Raw genomic sequence first — 17,998 nt, forward strand, 5'->3', positions numbered from 1 at the left:
AGTCAAGAGCTCTTCAAATAACTCGTAACCCTGGTTTTCATGAACGCACCAAGCACATCGAGATGGATTGCCACATTATTCGTGATAGTGTTCACTGCGGCCTTGTCTCTCTTCATTTCATCGCTTCCGCAGACTAGTTGGCTGACATTTTCACTTAGTCACTCCCAGGTCCAGCTCATCATGGCATCCTCTGCAAGCTTGGTGTGCTTACACCCTCCAGCTTGAGGGAGGTGTTGGAATTACGTGGCTATATAGATACATACAAATGTATATCTTTTGTTTTACACTTACTGATGTATAATTTTAGACTTAGTCAATAATTTGGGCCGGTCCATTATTATGTCATATTAGGCCTTATATGTCTGTACACATATTGATGACACGGTCCACTATTACAAAGTTAAATTGTAATACCCCGTATTCCAGAACGTGTATTGGCGTATTCAAGTACGTGTATTGGTCTTATTTATATGGAATTAATTTTTTTTATTTTTTTTATACCGAAATTTGTCCGTTGATGGTTTCATGCGAAGGTTATTGAATAATTTTTCCAACGATATAAAGATTTCCAAAAGTGGATAGGTTTCGGATATAATCGAGCATGTTCGAAACTATAAAACGGTGGCCGAGATATTTGGGAATAGTAAATGTGCAGGAAAATTTCCTGCACACAAACTACTGAGGCCAGCCGAATTTTTGGGTCAACTTTGAATGATCATAAATCCTTTAATATAATGAACTGGGAGAGCTGCGACCTATGAAAAGAAAGATCTTTGAGTCTTCTTTCCAATGCAATTGGTTTCATCCAAATCCAACGTCTGAGTAAGGAGTTATACTCGTTTTACTTCAGCCTATCAAAACAGATTTTTAGGATCAACTTCAAACGATCATAAATCCTTGTACAGGACGAACTGGTGGCCTACTTTATATGAAATGAAATCCCTTTGAATTATCCTTCTAACGATACCAATTTCACCCAAATCCGATATCGGAGCAAAGAGTTATGGTCGATCTACTTTAGCTTATCAAAACAGTCCACCAAAGGACAGATTTGACATTATTTAAAATTTAAAGACATTTTGGTCCTTTCCTATTATATTATGGACGGGAATATGTGTATATATATATGTATATGAGTTCAAAAACTCATTTTCATCATCAATCATTGAGGAAGAACAAACCCTAGCAAAATTTGACCTTTAAATTACTTTTGATTCAACCGTAGAAATTCCAAAGTAATCCGATAACTGCGTTTGTCATCACGAGAGCTTCGAACGACACCTATTATTTGTACAAACAGGATTGCATAATCAAGAGGTCAATTCTAAGGTATGAATATTGTTTACCTTTGTTCTTTTCCATATGTATATGTGTGATAAAGGATTATATGTATTGATTGTTTTTGAAAGGTGATGGAAATAGGGTTATGGACTATTTTGCATGATTTGGTTGTATTGAATTGTGGAAGGTGGATATGGTAATTGAGTTATGAAAGGTGGATATGGTGATATACTATTGAATTGATGATTATTTATGTCTATGGCTCAATTTGGTTTAATGGATTGGTTGGAAGGATAAATGAATCCAAACTTGATATTGGAGGATGTTGTATGAATATGCATGGCATGTGAATGTAATTGGAGTATAAGAGGGTTAAAGTGACACCCTTTATGGTGTAATTAAGACTTACTACTTAACCACTAGTTTGGTAAATTCAAATCATTGAATTGTGACGTTTGGTTGCTAATACTAGATTGCTATATATGTTCATTGTAGATAAGTAATCCGAAAAGACGGGAAGTTCATTTGGGACTAGTATTGAAGGTTGACAGTCAGGTATGTAAAGCATACACTATACCATATCTTTGGCATGAAAGTGAACAATTGTTCTATTAAGAAAGTTTCCAAAGTTATTCAGTAACATGTGATCCATAATGGTTTTGTATGATGTCCTACGTTACCAATGAACTTGTTTCCACCCTACAAGATGTCAAGATATTCCAATACTTATCTGTTTTCCAAATCTTACATGTTTATTACACTAATGAATGTCAGAAAGTATTCGGTTACTCAAACAAGATCCTTGTGCTATTAATGACTCCAAAACGTTTCACTGATATACCAATAAGTTCCTACTTCATTATTATGGCATTGATGACTCCAAAACACTTCATTGATGTGCCAATGAGTTCTTACTTCATTGTTATTGCATTGATAGTCTATTTATATGTCTCTTATTAATGTATCATTGTTTCAAAGTATAAAAAATGCGGTGGCGACCGAAATAACAATCTCAAAGATTAATTGAACTAAGTGATGGAAGTTCTCTCTTATCGGGTGGTATCCCAGGGGCATAAGCCTATCATGGGTCGATCCCTATTTATGTGTTTATGGGTAGTATCCCAGGGGCATAACCCTATCATGGGTCGATCCCAGTTGATATGTACTGGGAGCAGCCTAATGGTCACAGTATAGTACAGTAATGATTACAAAGATGATAAGAACGAAGGTAAAGTGATTGAATTAATACAATGTACAGGTTGTCACAAGTTCTAGTAAGTGTGGTCCACTCCTATTACGATTTATTCACTTATTTCTGATTTCTATTGAGCTCCTATATCATATGTGATTATCTACAGCTTTACATACTCAGTACATATTTCGTACTGACGTCCCCAACGGGGGACCTGCATTTCATGCTGCAGGCACAGGTACCTCAGCTCATACACCGCACAAGTAGGAGCCAGGATATCCAACTGCTTTTGGTGAGCTCCAGTTTGCTTCGGGGCTTTCCGTGTCATATCCAGTCACTTTTGGTATTGTATAAAAGTTAGTTATATGGCGGGGTGTGTCCCGACCTTAGTTAAACTCTGTGTATTGTCTAGAGGCTTTGTCGACCTAATGTATAGTCAAGGTGGTGTTTTGTTAATAGACGTGATGGCTCCAATGACCAAGTATTGTATATACATATATATGTGTGCTCGAGCTTATACAGATGATTATTTCCTTTTATATGCGACATGATGCTGTCCGAATTTCGGGTTGTCATAGAGGTATGCATGAGAAGTATAAGGTTATGAGTTGGTTCTCCCGGGTCTCCTCGGTTACGGGTGCCAGTCCGCCCCAATAGAATTTGAGGCGTGACATAAATATTAGTGGATCTGGTTTTAGATTTCGATGGATTAAAAAAAATTCACTCTTTCTCTTCTTTCTTATCCTCTCAAATCAGATTTGGGTTTGTCACTTTTGATCCATCAAATTCAGCTCAAGTTCGAGATTAACAAATATTAACTTAAACAGTGAGCTAAATAAGCAAAGACAAAAAAAGAAACCAGAGGTAAAGATAAAAGAAATTTCATTGCTTATAGATAGAGACACCAAAATCAGAGTGTGAATTTATAAAGTACAAGGACTATTTTCGACCAATAATTGAGTATAAAAAAAACACCACCGTTACCAATGACAAAAGCCCACTTGCCGACACATCGTTGGGGAATGCCAACCTAATATTGTCTGGCTGGCACGAACCCACGGAGGATCATTCATGTACCTGAGAGCTCTGACACATTGGTCCCCTGTCTGTTTTTTCGTGCGTGGTCGTTGTTGCTAGTAGGCCTGTGCCATTTCTATCTAGCCCGAGAGGACATTCTTAAACTTTGATATTATTCTCGGGATAACATCATCATAGAACAACTCCAGTTCTACTTGACCCGAGATGGCCTATATGGTCCCGTTTGGATTGGCTTATTTATGTGTTTTTAAGTTAAAATTGATTTTTAAGTACTTTTAAAGTGTTTGGGTAAATTTAAAAAGTGCTTATAAGCACTTAATTTTAAGCTAAAATACTAAAAATAAGCCAAAAGCTATAAGTTTGAATTTTTAGCTTATGACTTATAAGTCAAAGATAAAATTTTTAACTCAAAATGCCATAGATAATTTCTAACATAACCCACAATGCCATATATAATTTAATACAAAATTAAATTTCAAAAATTAACTACAAAAATAAAATGTGGTTGAAGAAGAAAATGGAGCAAAATGGGAAATGTGGAAGAGAAAAGAAAATAATAAAGTTAAATAATTAATTTTTTAGAGTAAAAAAGAAAAAAAAAACAACGTGGCAGCGAGTACAGCTTACTGCCTGAAACAATGTCTGGGCATGAACTTTTAGGGGTGTAAATATTCTACTTTAAAATAGTTCAGGAGGTCATAAGACCCCCGCAAAGTATAGGTGCGTAGTTGAGATTTGGGGTAAAGATTGGGAGAGCTTTTGACCATTTTCTTTTAAGTAAAAAGTCAAAAGTCAATCCAAACAAGCATTATACTTGCTAAAACTTTGTTGTCCCACACACACATGTAGAATTTATAAACTTATTACAATATTTATTTTTCAAAGAATTATAAGATCGCAAAGTGACTAGTAAACATTATTTTATGAAAAGAAAATCTTATTTTTCTTTGGATGCTTATTGATTATTGGAGGATTCAATCATTTTCTGTGTGTTAGACAAATAAATAACTTACGGACTGTAGTAATTCTTCAGCGCAAAACATGGTCTACGGTATTCATGATAGCAAAGAATAATTTCACCCCTTTAGTATCCAAGGTATGATTATCCCAAAATAATAAAATGGATTCCTTTAAACATTGTAATTATACTGTTAAGCCAACAAATAAGTGGCACTTAAATTTAATTATAATGAGATTTGTCCAAAGGTGATAATTATGTTTTGTGGATGTGGAAAAATGAGCAGGGTGAACGTTGTAGAAAAGACCCCACATTTCAATTATTTCTCCCCCCCAACCCCCACCCCCATCAATTCACCCACAATTATTGCACGGCCTAATCATTTTATTTTCGTCCCTTCTTTTTTTTTTGGTAATCTATTTATCTTTGATAATTTGAACGGTAAAAATTTGGCCAACTTTTGAAACGGCTAAAGTATTTGAACGCATTGAATATTGTTTTTCTTTTTCTCATTGAATATCGTCCTGTTGAGCTGTTATAGGCAAACTAAATAACTAAGCTATAGTTTTATGTAAGTTGTTTAATTGTTCAACAATATGTTAAACATATTCATTTATTACTATTAACGAAGTTAGTCAGCATGCCCGAAAATTTATGTAATAGTAATAAGTTTTCTAAATAAAATTTTAAGTTTAATAATTTACGAATTTAGAAGATTATAGAATTGAATCCCATTCATCTTTTGTGAAACTTTACATGTGACTATTGATGCAAACTCCACAATGCATAATTGTTCATCTGGGAATTCTGATACATTTACACAGCTTTGATGTTGATGGGACTTCAATTTTTTTTCCCCAACGTTTATAAGAATCTTATTTCAAAATTCAAATATGAAATTTCTTACTACTAAATAAGTACTATGTTACACTTGTTAACCCCGATCAAACCTTATAAACATCAGTAAGGGTGTGTTTGGTGTAAAGGATTTTTTTTGAATAAAATATCTTTGTTGGATTACAACCATTTTGGTTTTCTAAATAAGAAAAAAAAAATCAGTTCAAGAATATGTATATGAAATCTAGGAGAACACAGTGGGGATGGGAGTAGGGGTAGGAATGTGAGGATGGTGGGATTGCATGTTTGGAGAATGAGTAACGAAATGCAACTTATGGATTCATTTTCCCTACTTAATTATAATAGGAATTTATTTTTCTAATAATTAAAGAAACTTGTTTTTTCCACCACCAAGGCGCTCTTGTTTTTTCCCATTTTCTCTACATTATTATTCTCCCTTTGCTTAAAACGTTTCACAAAATGGCCAAAGCTAAACATTATTTAACCAATCTGAATTAGTGTATGTTAATCTCAAATACAGCTTGACGGATATTTTTATTGTACGTCCTATGAACCCCATATTGCCGTAATCAGCAGTCCAAAGATTTCCAAAATACATTGGTTGGATGAACTGAAGTCAATAATGTATATTTCTATTACTTCGAGCAAAAGCCATAACTGAAAACGTAACATAAGCTGAATTTTGAAGCTCCTTGTTGACTCCTGAATTCAATTACTCGTACACTTTTTTTTTTTTACAAAATTTCCTAAGATATCATAATTTAGAGATGTATTATTAAGAGTGAAAGAACTTTCAAAAATCTTACAATACTTATACAGAATAGTAATTCATCAATAATAAAAAGGTGTTGAATCTGATCGACCATGGTAAAGGTATGGCACCATATGGATCTTTGTCCCAAGAGCTGAGAAAAATGTTCACAACCTGGGATATTGGAAGAGGCGGATCCAAGATTCGAAAGCTTCGGATGCCACCTTATTTTGAACAGTAACGTATACTTCGTACATATTTTAAGATAGTAAAATCAAAATTCAAAGAGTAAACTATAATTATATATATCTTACAAGTGTTAGTGTTAGTATTGCTTGCCCAGTTGGTATTGTCAATTGTTTTGTAAAGAAGAAGTCACGGGTTCGAAAACAGACAAGTGTTAAAAAATCATTCTAAAGATACAATGCAGGGCAGGTTTCGAACTCACATAGTTGGAGTTGAACCCAACAATTTCAACCACTTATGCCACTAGTTCCTTTGATATTGTGGATGCCAAGGATAATATTTATACGCCACTAGTTTCTTTGATACAGTGTTTCATCCGAGAAGTACGAGTACCGTGCCACCCCATACCTTCTACATGGATCCGCCCTGAATGTTGGTCATGCAAAAGGTTGCGCAGCTTCAAAGACTAGTAGTATTTCTCACTCCAACCTTCGATTTTCATTCCAATAGATTCGTTTTCTTTATTTTTTGTAGCAAAATCTGGTGACATGTTTCTAGGAACGCTCGAGGATAATGTTAATAAAAGCATTAAACATCCCATTCTACCAGCATTAAAAGTCGCATGATGCCAGGTCAGCCCCAAATACTTCTAATATTATTTGTCCATTTATTAATTGTATCATAAACCAACCAAACATAATCAAAGCAAGCACCCTAGAATACTACTAAATCATTATTAGAATTCGCAAAAACAAGAAAAAGTAACAATAAAACAAGAAATAAAAAAAAGTCTCAAACACACTTCCCACTTCCCAAACAATCTAGTACTCACTTCCCACCCATGTAGTACACAACAATCTCACAATGACCACTCAATATCTCAGTACTAGTGCTTGCAGGGCAGATTCTTTGAAGGTTCAAAAGCAAATGGGCCCACATCAAAGAGCTTAACACCAGGTTCAGAATTATTCACAGGCTTTGATGATGCCATGGGAGATGGGGGTGCAGGGACCAATATGGCTCCACTCTGTCCATTGTGGAAGTCTGTTGGGACACTGCATTCTGCTTTTGATGATTTAGCTAAGAAGACCTTGCACTTGTGGTAACCTGCAGTGGTCAACCACTTCGGTTGAATATAAAAGTACCCATTCTTGTCTGTTGTGCCTAGACTTGTTAGATGGAACTTTGTGTTGTTGCATGCCAGCTTCACCACCGCGCCTGTACCATAAAATTAACACAAGCCATTAGTCCATTACATTGTGGTAAATTTAAATCGATGTCTGTTGAACTCTTTTAACTATGCCATACATTTTTTTGTGACAACAAGAAAGGATAGACTCGTGAAATAACAACGGCCTTAAGAGCTATTTTGTTACAAACATACAATAAAGAGTCACACCAAAATGTAGTTTAAAGAAGAGCTCACCTTGAATAGGAGAAGCTCCCAAGAGGGTGTCAACTCCCCTATACTTGCAAGATTTGCAGTAAACCACTCCCCTTACGCCTACAAACATCCTCATCGGAGGTGGAGTTGGTGGTTTAACTGGCGGATATGGTTTTACTGGAGGCTTAACTGGCGGAGATGGTTTTACTGGTGGCTTAACTGGCGGAGATGGTGGTTTACTAGGAGAATGTGCTGGTGGAGTTGGCGGTTTAACTGGTGGAGATGGTTTTACTGGTGGTTTAACTGGCGGAGATGGTGGTTTGCTAGGAGAATGTGCTGGTGGAGTTGGCGGTTTAACTGGTGGTTTAACTGGCGGAGATGGAGGTTTACTAGGAGAATGTGCAGGTGGATACGGTGGTTTAACTGGTGGAGATGGTGGTGGTGAAGAGTGAGAAGGAGGAGGAGCAGGGGCTGGAGAGTGCTGGTGGTGGTGGTGGTGGTGGTGGTGGCCACCTTTATGAGGCTTAGGGGCTTCAACAGGTGGGGAGCTAACAGAGGAATGAGGAGCTAGTTCTGAAGTCACAATGCCATCAACATTTTGGCCAAGAACTGTGAATGAAGTAACTAGTAGTAAAGCTACAATAAACCCAATGGACTTTGTTGGAACAAACCCCATTTTGTTCGACAAATGATTTTTGTAAATTGAACTCTGAGTAGGTGTGTAAGGGGAAATGAGTGGCATTTATAGAGGGGGTGAAAGAGCCATATTGTGTGGTATTCCCTCTTTTTAATTTTATTTTAAAATTTTAAAAAAAAAAGTGTTTTCTTAAAGGCTCTTTAATAGTATTAATTTCTACATTATATTTTAAAATCACATAATAAAAGATATTTTAATGATATACCTTTCAGCTTTAGATCATAAGATTCCAAAATATGTTTGTTTTTCTAAACGTTAAATCTACATAAATAAATTAAAATGGAGGTAGTAGATACATAGTCTTTGCATATTAATTAGATTGGACCAAGATTTAAGGAAAAATAAAATTCAATATACTCCTATAAAATACCGATTACTCTTTAAATGAAATTATGATAGTATAATGATCTCTTATGTCACTTATAATTTAAACCGAAAAATAATTTCTTTAAACAAAAGTTCTTTTAACTTTCTTGCAAGCAAATTTTTATATTATACAACAACAACAATCCCAGCGTACTCCCAAAGTGAGGCTGGGGAGGGTAAAATATACGCAGTCCATATCGCTATCTCCGAAGAAGTAGAGAGGTTGTTTTCAATAAACCCCTGGCTCAGGATAGAGAATAGTACACGAGGTCGTAGTGAAACATGAAGCAGGATGAATCACATAACAGGAATAAGGAATAAGAAATAGTAAAATAGATATCAGAGAAATTCGAACTAAGAGAAATACTAGTAATACGAAATAAGAAATAAGAAATAAGACACCCACCTTTGTAGTAACATACACTCACAGACCAAAGACACCCACCACACCTAAACTCTCCTGACTAGAGGCTCCTACTTATGGACACAGTCTTAGGATTACTAATCCGGCTACACAAGAGCTCTCCTAACACCTTGCTACAACCCACACACTCACACTAGTCTTCTATCCTTATCTAGGACCTCTACACCTTCCTATCTAGGGTCATGTCCTCAGTAAGTTGTAGTTGCTCCATGTCATGTTTATCACCTCTCTCCAGTATTTCTTCGGTCTACTTCTACTTCCCCTAAAGTCATCCAAAACTAGCCCTTATACCTACGAACTTGGGCATCTGTGCCCCTCTTCATCACATGCCTAAACCATCTCAGTCTTTCTTCTTGCATCTTGTTTTCCTCCGAAGTCACTCTCATCTTCTCCCTGATAGTCTCATTCTTAACTTTATCCCCTCTAGTAAGTCCACACATCCAACGCAACATTCTCATTTCCTCCACCTTCAATCTTTGAACGTGAAAGTTCTTGACTGGATAACACTCTACTCCATACAGCATGGTCGAACGGACGACCACTCTCTATAATTTGCCTTTAAGCTTAAGGGGTATCTTCTTATCACACAACACTTCCGAGACGAGCCTTACTCCACTTCATCCAACCCGCTCCAATACGTTTAGAGACATTCTCATCAATCTCGTTATTCCCCTGAATCATAGACCCAATATACTTACAACTATCCCTCTTACAAACATCCTGGGAATCCAACCTCACCATCGCTTCGTCCTCCTGACTCGAGTTACTAAATTTGCATACCATATACTCCGTCTTGGATCTACTAAACCTGAACCTCTTAGATTCAAGGGTTTGCATCCAAACCTCCAATTTTTCATTCACACCCTCTCGCGTCTCATGAATCAACACTACATCATCTAAAAATAACATACATCATGGTACCTCACCTTGAATACTCCATGTCAACACGTCCATCACCAGCGTAAACAAAAACGGGCTAAGAGTCGATCCCTAATGCAACCTTGTCTCAATCGAAAAATGTCCTTAGTATCCTCCCGCCGTCCTCACCCAAATCTTTCCTCCGTCGTACATGTCCTTAATAGCTCTGATGTACGCCAACGGAACCCCTCTTACCTCCAAGCATCTCCAAAGAACCTCCGTAGGAACTTTGTCATACGTCTTCTCCAAGTCGATGAACACCATGTGTAAATTCCTCTTCCATTCCCTATACTACTCCACTAATCTCCTCACCAGGTGGATTGCCTCTGTCGTTGAGCGACCAGGCATACAATCAAACTGATTTTCTGAAATGGACACGACCCTCTTCAATCTCCGCTCAACCACCATCTCCCAAATCTTCATAGTGTGACTCAACAGCTTAATACCTCTATAGTTGTTGCAACTCTGAATGTCACCCTTGTTTTTATATAACGGAATCATCGTACGTCATCTCCAAGCCTCAAGAATTTTCGCACTCTTGAAAATGTCGTTAAATAAATCAGTCAACCACCTTAAACCTGCCTTACTAGTATACTTCCAAAAATCAACCAAAATCTCATCAGGCCCGGTCACCCTACCCCTACGCATCTAACGAATAGCCTCTCTGACCTCCTCAACCTTAAAACGTCTACAGTAACTGAAATCACAGCTTTCCTCCGAGCGCTTCAGCTCTCCTAACTCAATGCTTCTGTCCCCTTCCTCGTTCAAAAGTTTATGAAAATATTTCTGCCACCTCTTCTTAATGCGAACATCCTCCACCAAAGCTCTATCATCCTCCCCCTTAATGCACTTCACTTGATCGAGGTCACTATCCTTCCTCTCCCTAACCTTAGCCAGCCTATACAACCCTTTTTATCAGTCTTTCTCCTCTAACCCCGCATACAAGCTCTCAAATGTTGCTGTCTTAACAGTCGTAACTGCTAAATTTGCCTCCTTCCTTGCTACTTTGAAAACCTCCCTATTCACCCTTTTCTCCTCCTCATCTTTACTCTCAATCAACTTAACATACGCTCTCTTCTTGATCTTCACTTTCTTCTTAACTTTTTCATTCTACAATCCCCCTTATGCCGACCTGCCCAACCCCTCGAAACATCCAACACCTCTCTATCCGTCTCCGTGATGCAGCTGGCAGCGTTATCCCACATACCATCTGCGTCTCCCTATGCTCCCATACCCTCATTCCCACCACCTTCTCCCCTATCTCTCACGCACTAACTGACGTCAAGCCACCCTACTTAATTCTGGGTTGACCCTCTCCGGCCCTACTCTTCTTGCTCTTCTTGATAATCAAGTTCATCACCAAAAGCTTGTGCGGGGTCGAAAGGTGCTCACTCGGAATGACTTTACAGTCCTTACATAAAACTCTATCTCCTTTCCTAAGTAGGAGAAAGTCAATCTGAGTCTTGGGTAACGCACTTCGAAAGACAGGTGATCCTCCTTTTTCGGAAAAATCGAATTCACTACCACCAGCCCAAAGGCTCTCGCAAAATCTAACAGAGAAACCCCCTCACTATTTCTATCGCCAAAACTAAAACCTTCATGCAATCGGCATAACCTCCCGCTAAAACCCTAATATGTCCATTGAAGTCCCCCGCTATGACAATCTTCTTCGAGCTAGGCACGCTTCTTACTACCTCATCCAAAGTCTCCCAAAATCTCGCTTTCACCTTCTCTTCCAAGCCCACCTGCGACGCATAAACACTACACACATGCAACGTAAACCCTCCAATGACCAACTTAATCATCATCCGCCTATCACTGACCCTATTAACCTCCACTACCTGCCCTCTAAGCTTTCGTCCACTAAGATGCCCACTCCATTCCAACGCCTCTCACTCCCTGAGTACCACGGCTTGTACCAATCCACATCCCTCTCCTTAGACCTTACCCATTTTGTCTCCTGAATACACGCAATATTAATCTTCCTCTTCTTAAGAATCTTCACCAGCTCTACAGACTTACCCTAGAGGTCCCTATGTTCCAAGACCCTACCCTCAACCTAGCCTCTCTCGCCACTCGCCTCCGTCTTCCACCCCTCACCGAACCAGCCCTAACACCCGACCTAGACCCCACACCCGCCCGTGCCTTCCCCTCCCGAAACAGTCCCCACTCCCACCCCCTCCCCCTCAGACATGGCCCTATTCCATCAACAACACTCACAGCCACTACTCAATAATCGGAACAAAGCCCCAAACCAATTTTTTATATTATATTTGTAAAAATTAAAATTTCTTTAAAAAAAATTGAAACAAAATTAGCAAAGAACTATATAATCAATTGAGCCTAACTTTAAATGAAAAGAATACATAAATGAAAAGAATACATAAATGGAGCAAAGGAAATGCGGTGAAATATAATTATTATGAACAATGAAAAGATTAAGTAAAAAAAAGGTGGACGAATCATAAATATGGGGGCCATCTGGAGCTGTTTAATGGACCAGAAATGAGTATTAGGACAAATTAAAGAGGGCGGGGGGGGGGATATATCTCATAATCAAGAAAAATAAAGATATTGTAACAGGTGGCTAAATGCTTCACATGCAGAGGACATGATGGGGCATGTTATTTTTGGTAATTTTGCACATCTAACCATACCCTGTACAATTTTCCAATGTCCTTTGTTTTCATGTAATATCTTAGTCCCTATAAATGGTGTAATAATTAAAGGAGACATGTAGTGCAGAGCAATAGATTCATCGTGGCTTTTCCATTCCAGCTAATCATCTTTAAATTCCTGTAATTACATGCTATGTTAATTAATTCGAAAACAGTACACAGACTCGTCAGCTTTCTCTTTTCTCTTCATCTCTTCTTATTTAGCCCTTCTTTATCTTTGAACATTTGTTGCAGTTTAGTTTGAATTCTCGATTGGAGGAGTCTTGTCCAAGCTATGTCGTAATTTATGTGATATACCTTTTCTTTTTATCAATCTCAAAATATATATATGATTCTTTTATAAATATCTAAGTTCTATTTTAAATTACAAATTATAGAGTCTTCTGTATTTTTTAAGTTGAAGTGGAGTCTTGGAGTAGCTAATAAAGTTAGTGTCATGTGATCAAGAGGTTACGGGTTCAAGTCTTGGAAATAGCCTCTGGCAGAAATGTAAGGTAAGACTGCGTACGATACACTCTTGCAGATGCGAACCTACCTTGGCACTAGGGGGTGCAAGTGCACCCGCTAGCCTCGCAAAAAACTCCGTATATATAGTTTGTATATTTGTATATATATAAGGTATTGTGTTAAATATATATTGTGCACCCACAAAAATAATTGACTTGATTGATAGGATGATTGATCATGCCAGTTAAAGTCTTTTTTATTGCGTGGTGACTCGGGTTCGAAGCCCAACAACAATATTTTTTAATTGCTTCTTTTTCCAAATACTCTATTTGTTTGTTGTTTTCTGTTTGAAATTTTAAGTGCAAACAAACACACACACATATATATCATTTGATTAAAAAAAACTTCCTACTTAGTAATTATTTATTTTATACTTTTTCTTTTTTCTTTTTTCTTTTATGTATTGTGGGCATTGTTGATGTATTTTTCATTTTAATTCAAAATTCAAGCTTCCCTTCAACTTCATAATGTAGATATTCTCCCTATCTTGTACTCTAAATGTTTATTTCTTTTATCTTTTGATCATTGACTTATTTTTTATTTAAAAAATTAGCAATTTAAAGTTTGAGATAGACTTAAATCAAACGTTTTTCATACAATCATCTAGCAAACAAATCTCTTGAATTTCATATTTTTCAAAAACTTTTTATTATTATTTAAAATATAAAAGTACATTGAATTCAAGTATGAGGGATAACACACTTTTGTCATATTAAATCTAATTAATGATACTCAATAATATTAAAAGTTTGTTTATAAAATACTATAATTAATGAATTTTCAAAGAGCTGTATGTCAAACTTTGACACTATTAATTATTATGTTAAATATAGAGGTGCACCCGTTAAGCTCAAATCCTGGGTTTGCTTCTGCACCCTTGTGGTGGGGCCCTTCCGCGGACACCGCGCATAGTGGTAGCTTTAGTGCACCGGGTTGTCCTTTTGGAAAGGGAACATAACTGGTAAAGTTGCTGTCATGTGACCAGGAGGTCACAGGTTCAAGCCTTGGAAACAACCTCTTGCAGAAATGCAAGGTAAGTTGTGTACAATACACCCTTGTGGTGGGGTCCTTTTTCGGACATCGCGCATAGCGGTAACTTTAGTATACCAGGCTGTCTTTTTTTTTTTTAAAAAAAATTTAAGTTAAAAATTTGAAGTGCCACTAACCCTTTCATTCTTATCGCTCCGGATTCCGATCTTTATGACCTCCGAGCGGCCAAATAGCGTGAAAAGGGTCCTCAAAATCAGGCAAGCACTGAACCTGTCCTGAATTCAGCTTCAGAAAAAAAAGGATACCACTTAAGGGAAGTTTGGTGTGAGGTATAATGGATAAATAATCTCGAAATAAATGATGAATTATTTTATTTCATATTTAATTGAAAGGAATAAGTTATTTCATATGCATGGTGAATAAGTTATCTCAAATAATTTTAAAATAATTAATTCTAAAATTAATTATCTTAAAATAACTATTTCCAAATAAACGATGGCTTAAATTGTGACGAGGGAGAAACTAGTAGGACATGGAGGTGTATAATACAACACAGAACTCCAGGAGTAACGGCTAAATTCCAGCGCAGCAGCTTCCCGAATAAGGCTGCCTCTTAAGTCTTGGTTACCTTCTCGAGGAAACTACTGCGTTCCAGATTTCAAATATTACTCCATAAAGTTGCGTAACGATTCTTTAATTCAATGATTAATTATTTCCTCTCTTCTATTTTATCCGTTTCAAATTTTTTAATTTAATATTTCATTTTACTTGTCCTTTTTAACTTATCAAGACAAGATAATTTTTCTCTCCATATTTTATCCTTTACATTAATTACTTTTTCTATAAATGAAAATGTAAACATCATTTAATAGGGATATTATAGTAAACTAGCTATGCTATTTATTATTTTTCTTAATAGTTGTATCATCCCAATTTAGGACGAGTAAAATGGGATGGAGGAAATAGTATCTGGCTTAATTAAAAGTTCAAGGAATCAAGTTGAATTTAAGTTTTGTTCACCGTTAGTGTACAAAATATTACACACTATTAGGTGAACTTGATTTGTTATTTTTAATTTTTTAATTTTTATGTAAATAATTAGGTAACCTGCAATAGCAAGTCAAGTTAACTAGTAGTGTAAAATTTTTTGTATACTAACGATGCACAAAACTTAAACTCAATTGAATTTAAGATATGAAAAACGTCTTAAATAAAGTAATTTTTTTTTTCTTATAAAAAGGTGTTTTTGATATGAATTCAATTAGTGGGATCATAAAATAAATATCTCAAACACATATAATTCGTACTCGTCAGTTTTCTACCGACACAATTTGATATCACGGAATTTAAAGTAGAGTAAACAATTTTCTATTGCACGTTAACTAAAACTTATAGTAAATATTATTTAGCTGTTGGAATTATGATTAATTTGAATTGAGTATTTTAATATAATAACATATTTTTATTGAATATTTTTTATTTAAATGTTAGAAAAACTTATGATCACATTCTCAAACACTCATAGGTAAATAAATCAATTATTAAATATTATTAGTATCTTTTTTAATGATATGCATTATTCTCAATAACCGATAAAACCTCAAGACTTGATGGTGATGTTTGAGTGTTTAAATAAGAAAAATATGTTGACGGTGTCCAAAAAGTTGAAACAGTAAAAATATAGTAGTACTTTGACCCTCATTCCTATTAGGGGTGGGGTCGTTTGGTCAGAAAAGTGTCATTTTGAGTTGAGGAAAGACGTGTTTTTACCTCAAACTTGTAATCTAAACTCACTTTCAACACTTAAACTTAACTTTTGTTTATATATTCTTTTTAACATCTTTAAACTATATTAATTTCACCCTTCAAAACTGAATACCACTCTCACAATAGAGAGTATACATACACGCCGATAAATCAGCATCACGTCACTGTCACATCGAAGTCACGCAAAAAAAGAATTTTTTAAAAATAATTATATATATATATATATTAAAAAATATTTTTTTTCCACATATATTTCCACCCACCCGCCCACCCTCCACCCTCACCCTTCCCACCGTCATCTTCAACACTGCCCATGTATGGATTCTTCATTTTTGGGTCTTAAATTTCAACATAAACTAACTAAATTCATACCAATTAAACTTAAATTTCAACTACAGCTTCACAACATCATTAGAAAATCTCAATAATTAATTCAATAAACTCATTTTTTTTGTCTTCAAGCTTTTTTAAAGGTCCAATAATGGTGGATACAAAATTAAACTAGTAAAATTCATACCAATCGAACTCAAATTTCAGATACAACTTTACAACATCATTAGAAAACTTCAATAATCAATTTCGACATCAATCTCATCTTGAATTTGCTAAACTCATTTTTTTTGTCTTCAAGCTTTTTCAAGCTTAAACAATGACAGATACAAAATTAAACAAGCAAAATTCATACCAATCAAACTCAAAATTCAAGTACAACTTTACATCATCGTGGAAAACACCAATAATCAATTTGAACATCACCCATGAATTTGACACTCATTATTTTTTTGTCTTCAAAATTTTTTCAAGGTTCAATAATGGTGGATATAAAAGACAATCTCATAAATCCAACAACAAATTTCTTAAAAATTTACATAAGTAATTTAGTTCAACAATCATGTATTGAAAGACTTTCTTTTCCAAAATTATTTTCTAACCCATTAGAGTTCACTCCCTCGCACAAGCAACTCTAACGGCTCCCTCTCTTTCCCCCTACCCTCTCTCTCTCTCGCTCGCTCGCACTGGTCCCCGGCCCCCGTCGCCGTCGCCGACCCGACCCGACCTCTGGTCCCCGGCGTCGACCTCCGGTCCCCGGCGTCGACCTCCGGTCCCTGACGCCAACCTCCGGTGCTGCTCTAACGGCTCTCTCTCTCTCTAACGGCTCTCTCTCTCTCTCTCCCTACCCTCTCTCCCTCTCTCTCGCCCCGGTCCCCGGCCCCCGTCGCCGTCGCTGACCTTCGGCGCCGACCCGACCCGACCACCGGCCCCGACCTCCGGTCACCGGCGCCGACCCCCGTCGCCGCTCCCCGCCACCCTCCATCGCCGACCGCAGGTTCCAAACCGTTTCCCCTCTCTCCCCCGCTGTTCATACCCCCCCCATCCTGTTCTATCCATACCCCCCCCGGCGGGGTACACCAGCCCTACCCCCTACCTCGACCTCCAGCCAGCCGTCGCCCGGTCTCCAGCCGCCAACTCGGTCTCCAACAGCCGAAGCTCGGTCTTCAGCCGCCGCTCCGTCTCCAGCAGCCGCAGCTCCATCTCAGCACCGGAATCCCCCTGAAGCCGATCAACACTGGGATTGGTTTCCGGCTTGGTCTACAAGCGTAATCCGGTGACTTTTAACCTTTGTTATTTCGTTATTTCATATTTCATCTTATTTCATTATTTCATATTTAATTTTTGGTATTATGCTAGTAGTAGCCCCTGTACCTTGACTTGCGTGGGATTTGTGGATATTGTCTGTTGTCTGTTGTTGCTGTTGCTGTGGTCGTTTCTTGCACTGCTTTGGATTGGGTTGTCGGCTGGGAATCTGTATTTGGGGTTGTGGGTGTTGAGTCCAGTGGGGTTTGCCCCCTAATTGAGTATAGTTTTGTTTCGGGAGTATTTCTTTGAATTTGTGTGAGCCTTGTATTTCCTTGCTGCTGCTTTGATACTACCACCGTGTATATCTTTATATTTTCTTATACTTTCGTGTAGTTGTGGCTGTGGGCGGTAATGGGTGGTTAGGG

General features: G+C 37.2%; 2 protein-coding genes across 2 annotated transcripts; both read right to left on the reverse strand.

Moving 5' to 3' along the window:
• Positions 1-6,890: 6,890 nt before the first annotated feature.
• Positions 6,891-8,501, reverse strand: LOC107859372 (non-classical arabinogalactan protein 31). Its single transcript, XM_016704359.2, has 2 exons — positions 7,691-8,501; positions 6,891-7,482 (listed from the first exon to the last, which is right to left on the reverse strand). The coding sequence occupies exons 1-2, from the start codon at positions 8,388-8,390 to the stop codon at positions 7,151-7,153; spliced, it is 1,032 nt and encodes a 343-aa protein (XP_016559845.2). The 5' UTR covers positions 8,391-8,501; the 3' UTR covers positions 6,891-7,150.
• A 2,200-nt stretch (positions 8,502-10,701) lies between these two features.
• On the reverse strand, positions 10,702-17,310 carry LOC124896271. Its single transcript, XM_047407811.1, has 6 exons — positions 17,226-17,310; positions 12,106-12,251; positions 11,895-12,013; positions 11,649-11,814; positions 10,997-11,163; positions 10,702-10,951 (listed from the first exon to the last, which is right to left on the reverse strand). Exons 1-6 carry the CDS (start codon positions 17,308-17,310, stop codon positions 10,702-10,704), a joined length of 933 nt encoding a protein of 310 aa, XP_047263767.1.
• Between the last annotated feature and the right edge of the window lie 688 nt (positions 17,311-17,998).

The sequence above is a fragment of the Capsicum annuum genome, chromosome 2 (genome assembly GCF_002878395.1).
Source record: "Capsicum annuum cultivar UCD-10X-F1 chromosome 2, UCD10Xv1.1, whole genome shotgun sequence".
NCBI classification, from domain to species: Eukaryota; Viridiplantae; Streptophyta; class Magnoliopsida; order Solanales; family Solanaceae; genus Capsicum; species Capsicum annuum.

What these genes read in the sequence shown, in the direction of transcription:
- LOC107859372 (XM_016704359.2), bottom strand. Translation starts at nt 8,390, where the DNA reads ATGCCACTCATTTCCCCTTACACACCTACTCAGAGTTCAATTTACAAA. An exon ending in GGGAGCTTCTCCTATTCAAG is followed by an intron (nt 7,483 to 7,690) that starts GTGAGCTCTTCT and finishes TTTATGGTACAG; the next exon opens with GCGCGGTGGTGAAGCTGGCA.
- LOC124896271 (XM_047407811.1), bottom strand. Translation starts at nt 17,310, where the DNA reads ATGGAGGGTGGCGGGGAGCGGCGACGGGGGTCGGCGCCGGTGACCGGA. An exon ending in CGAGAGAGGCTAGGTTGAGG is followed by an intron (nt 12,014 to 12,105) that starts GTAGGGTCTTGG and finishes GCGTGTATTCAG; the next exon opens with GAGACAAAATGGGTAAGGTC. An exon ending in GTTATGCCGATTGCATGAAG is followed by an intron (nt 11,164 to 11,648) that starts GTTTTAGTTTTG and finishes GGGGGATTGTAG; the next exon opens with AATGAAAAAGTTAAGAAGAA.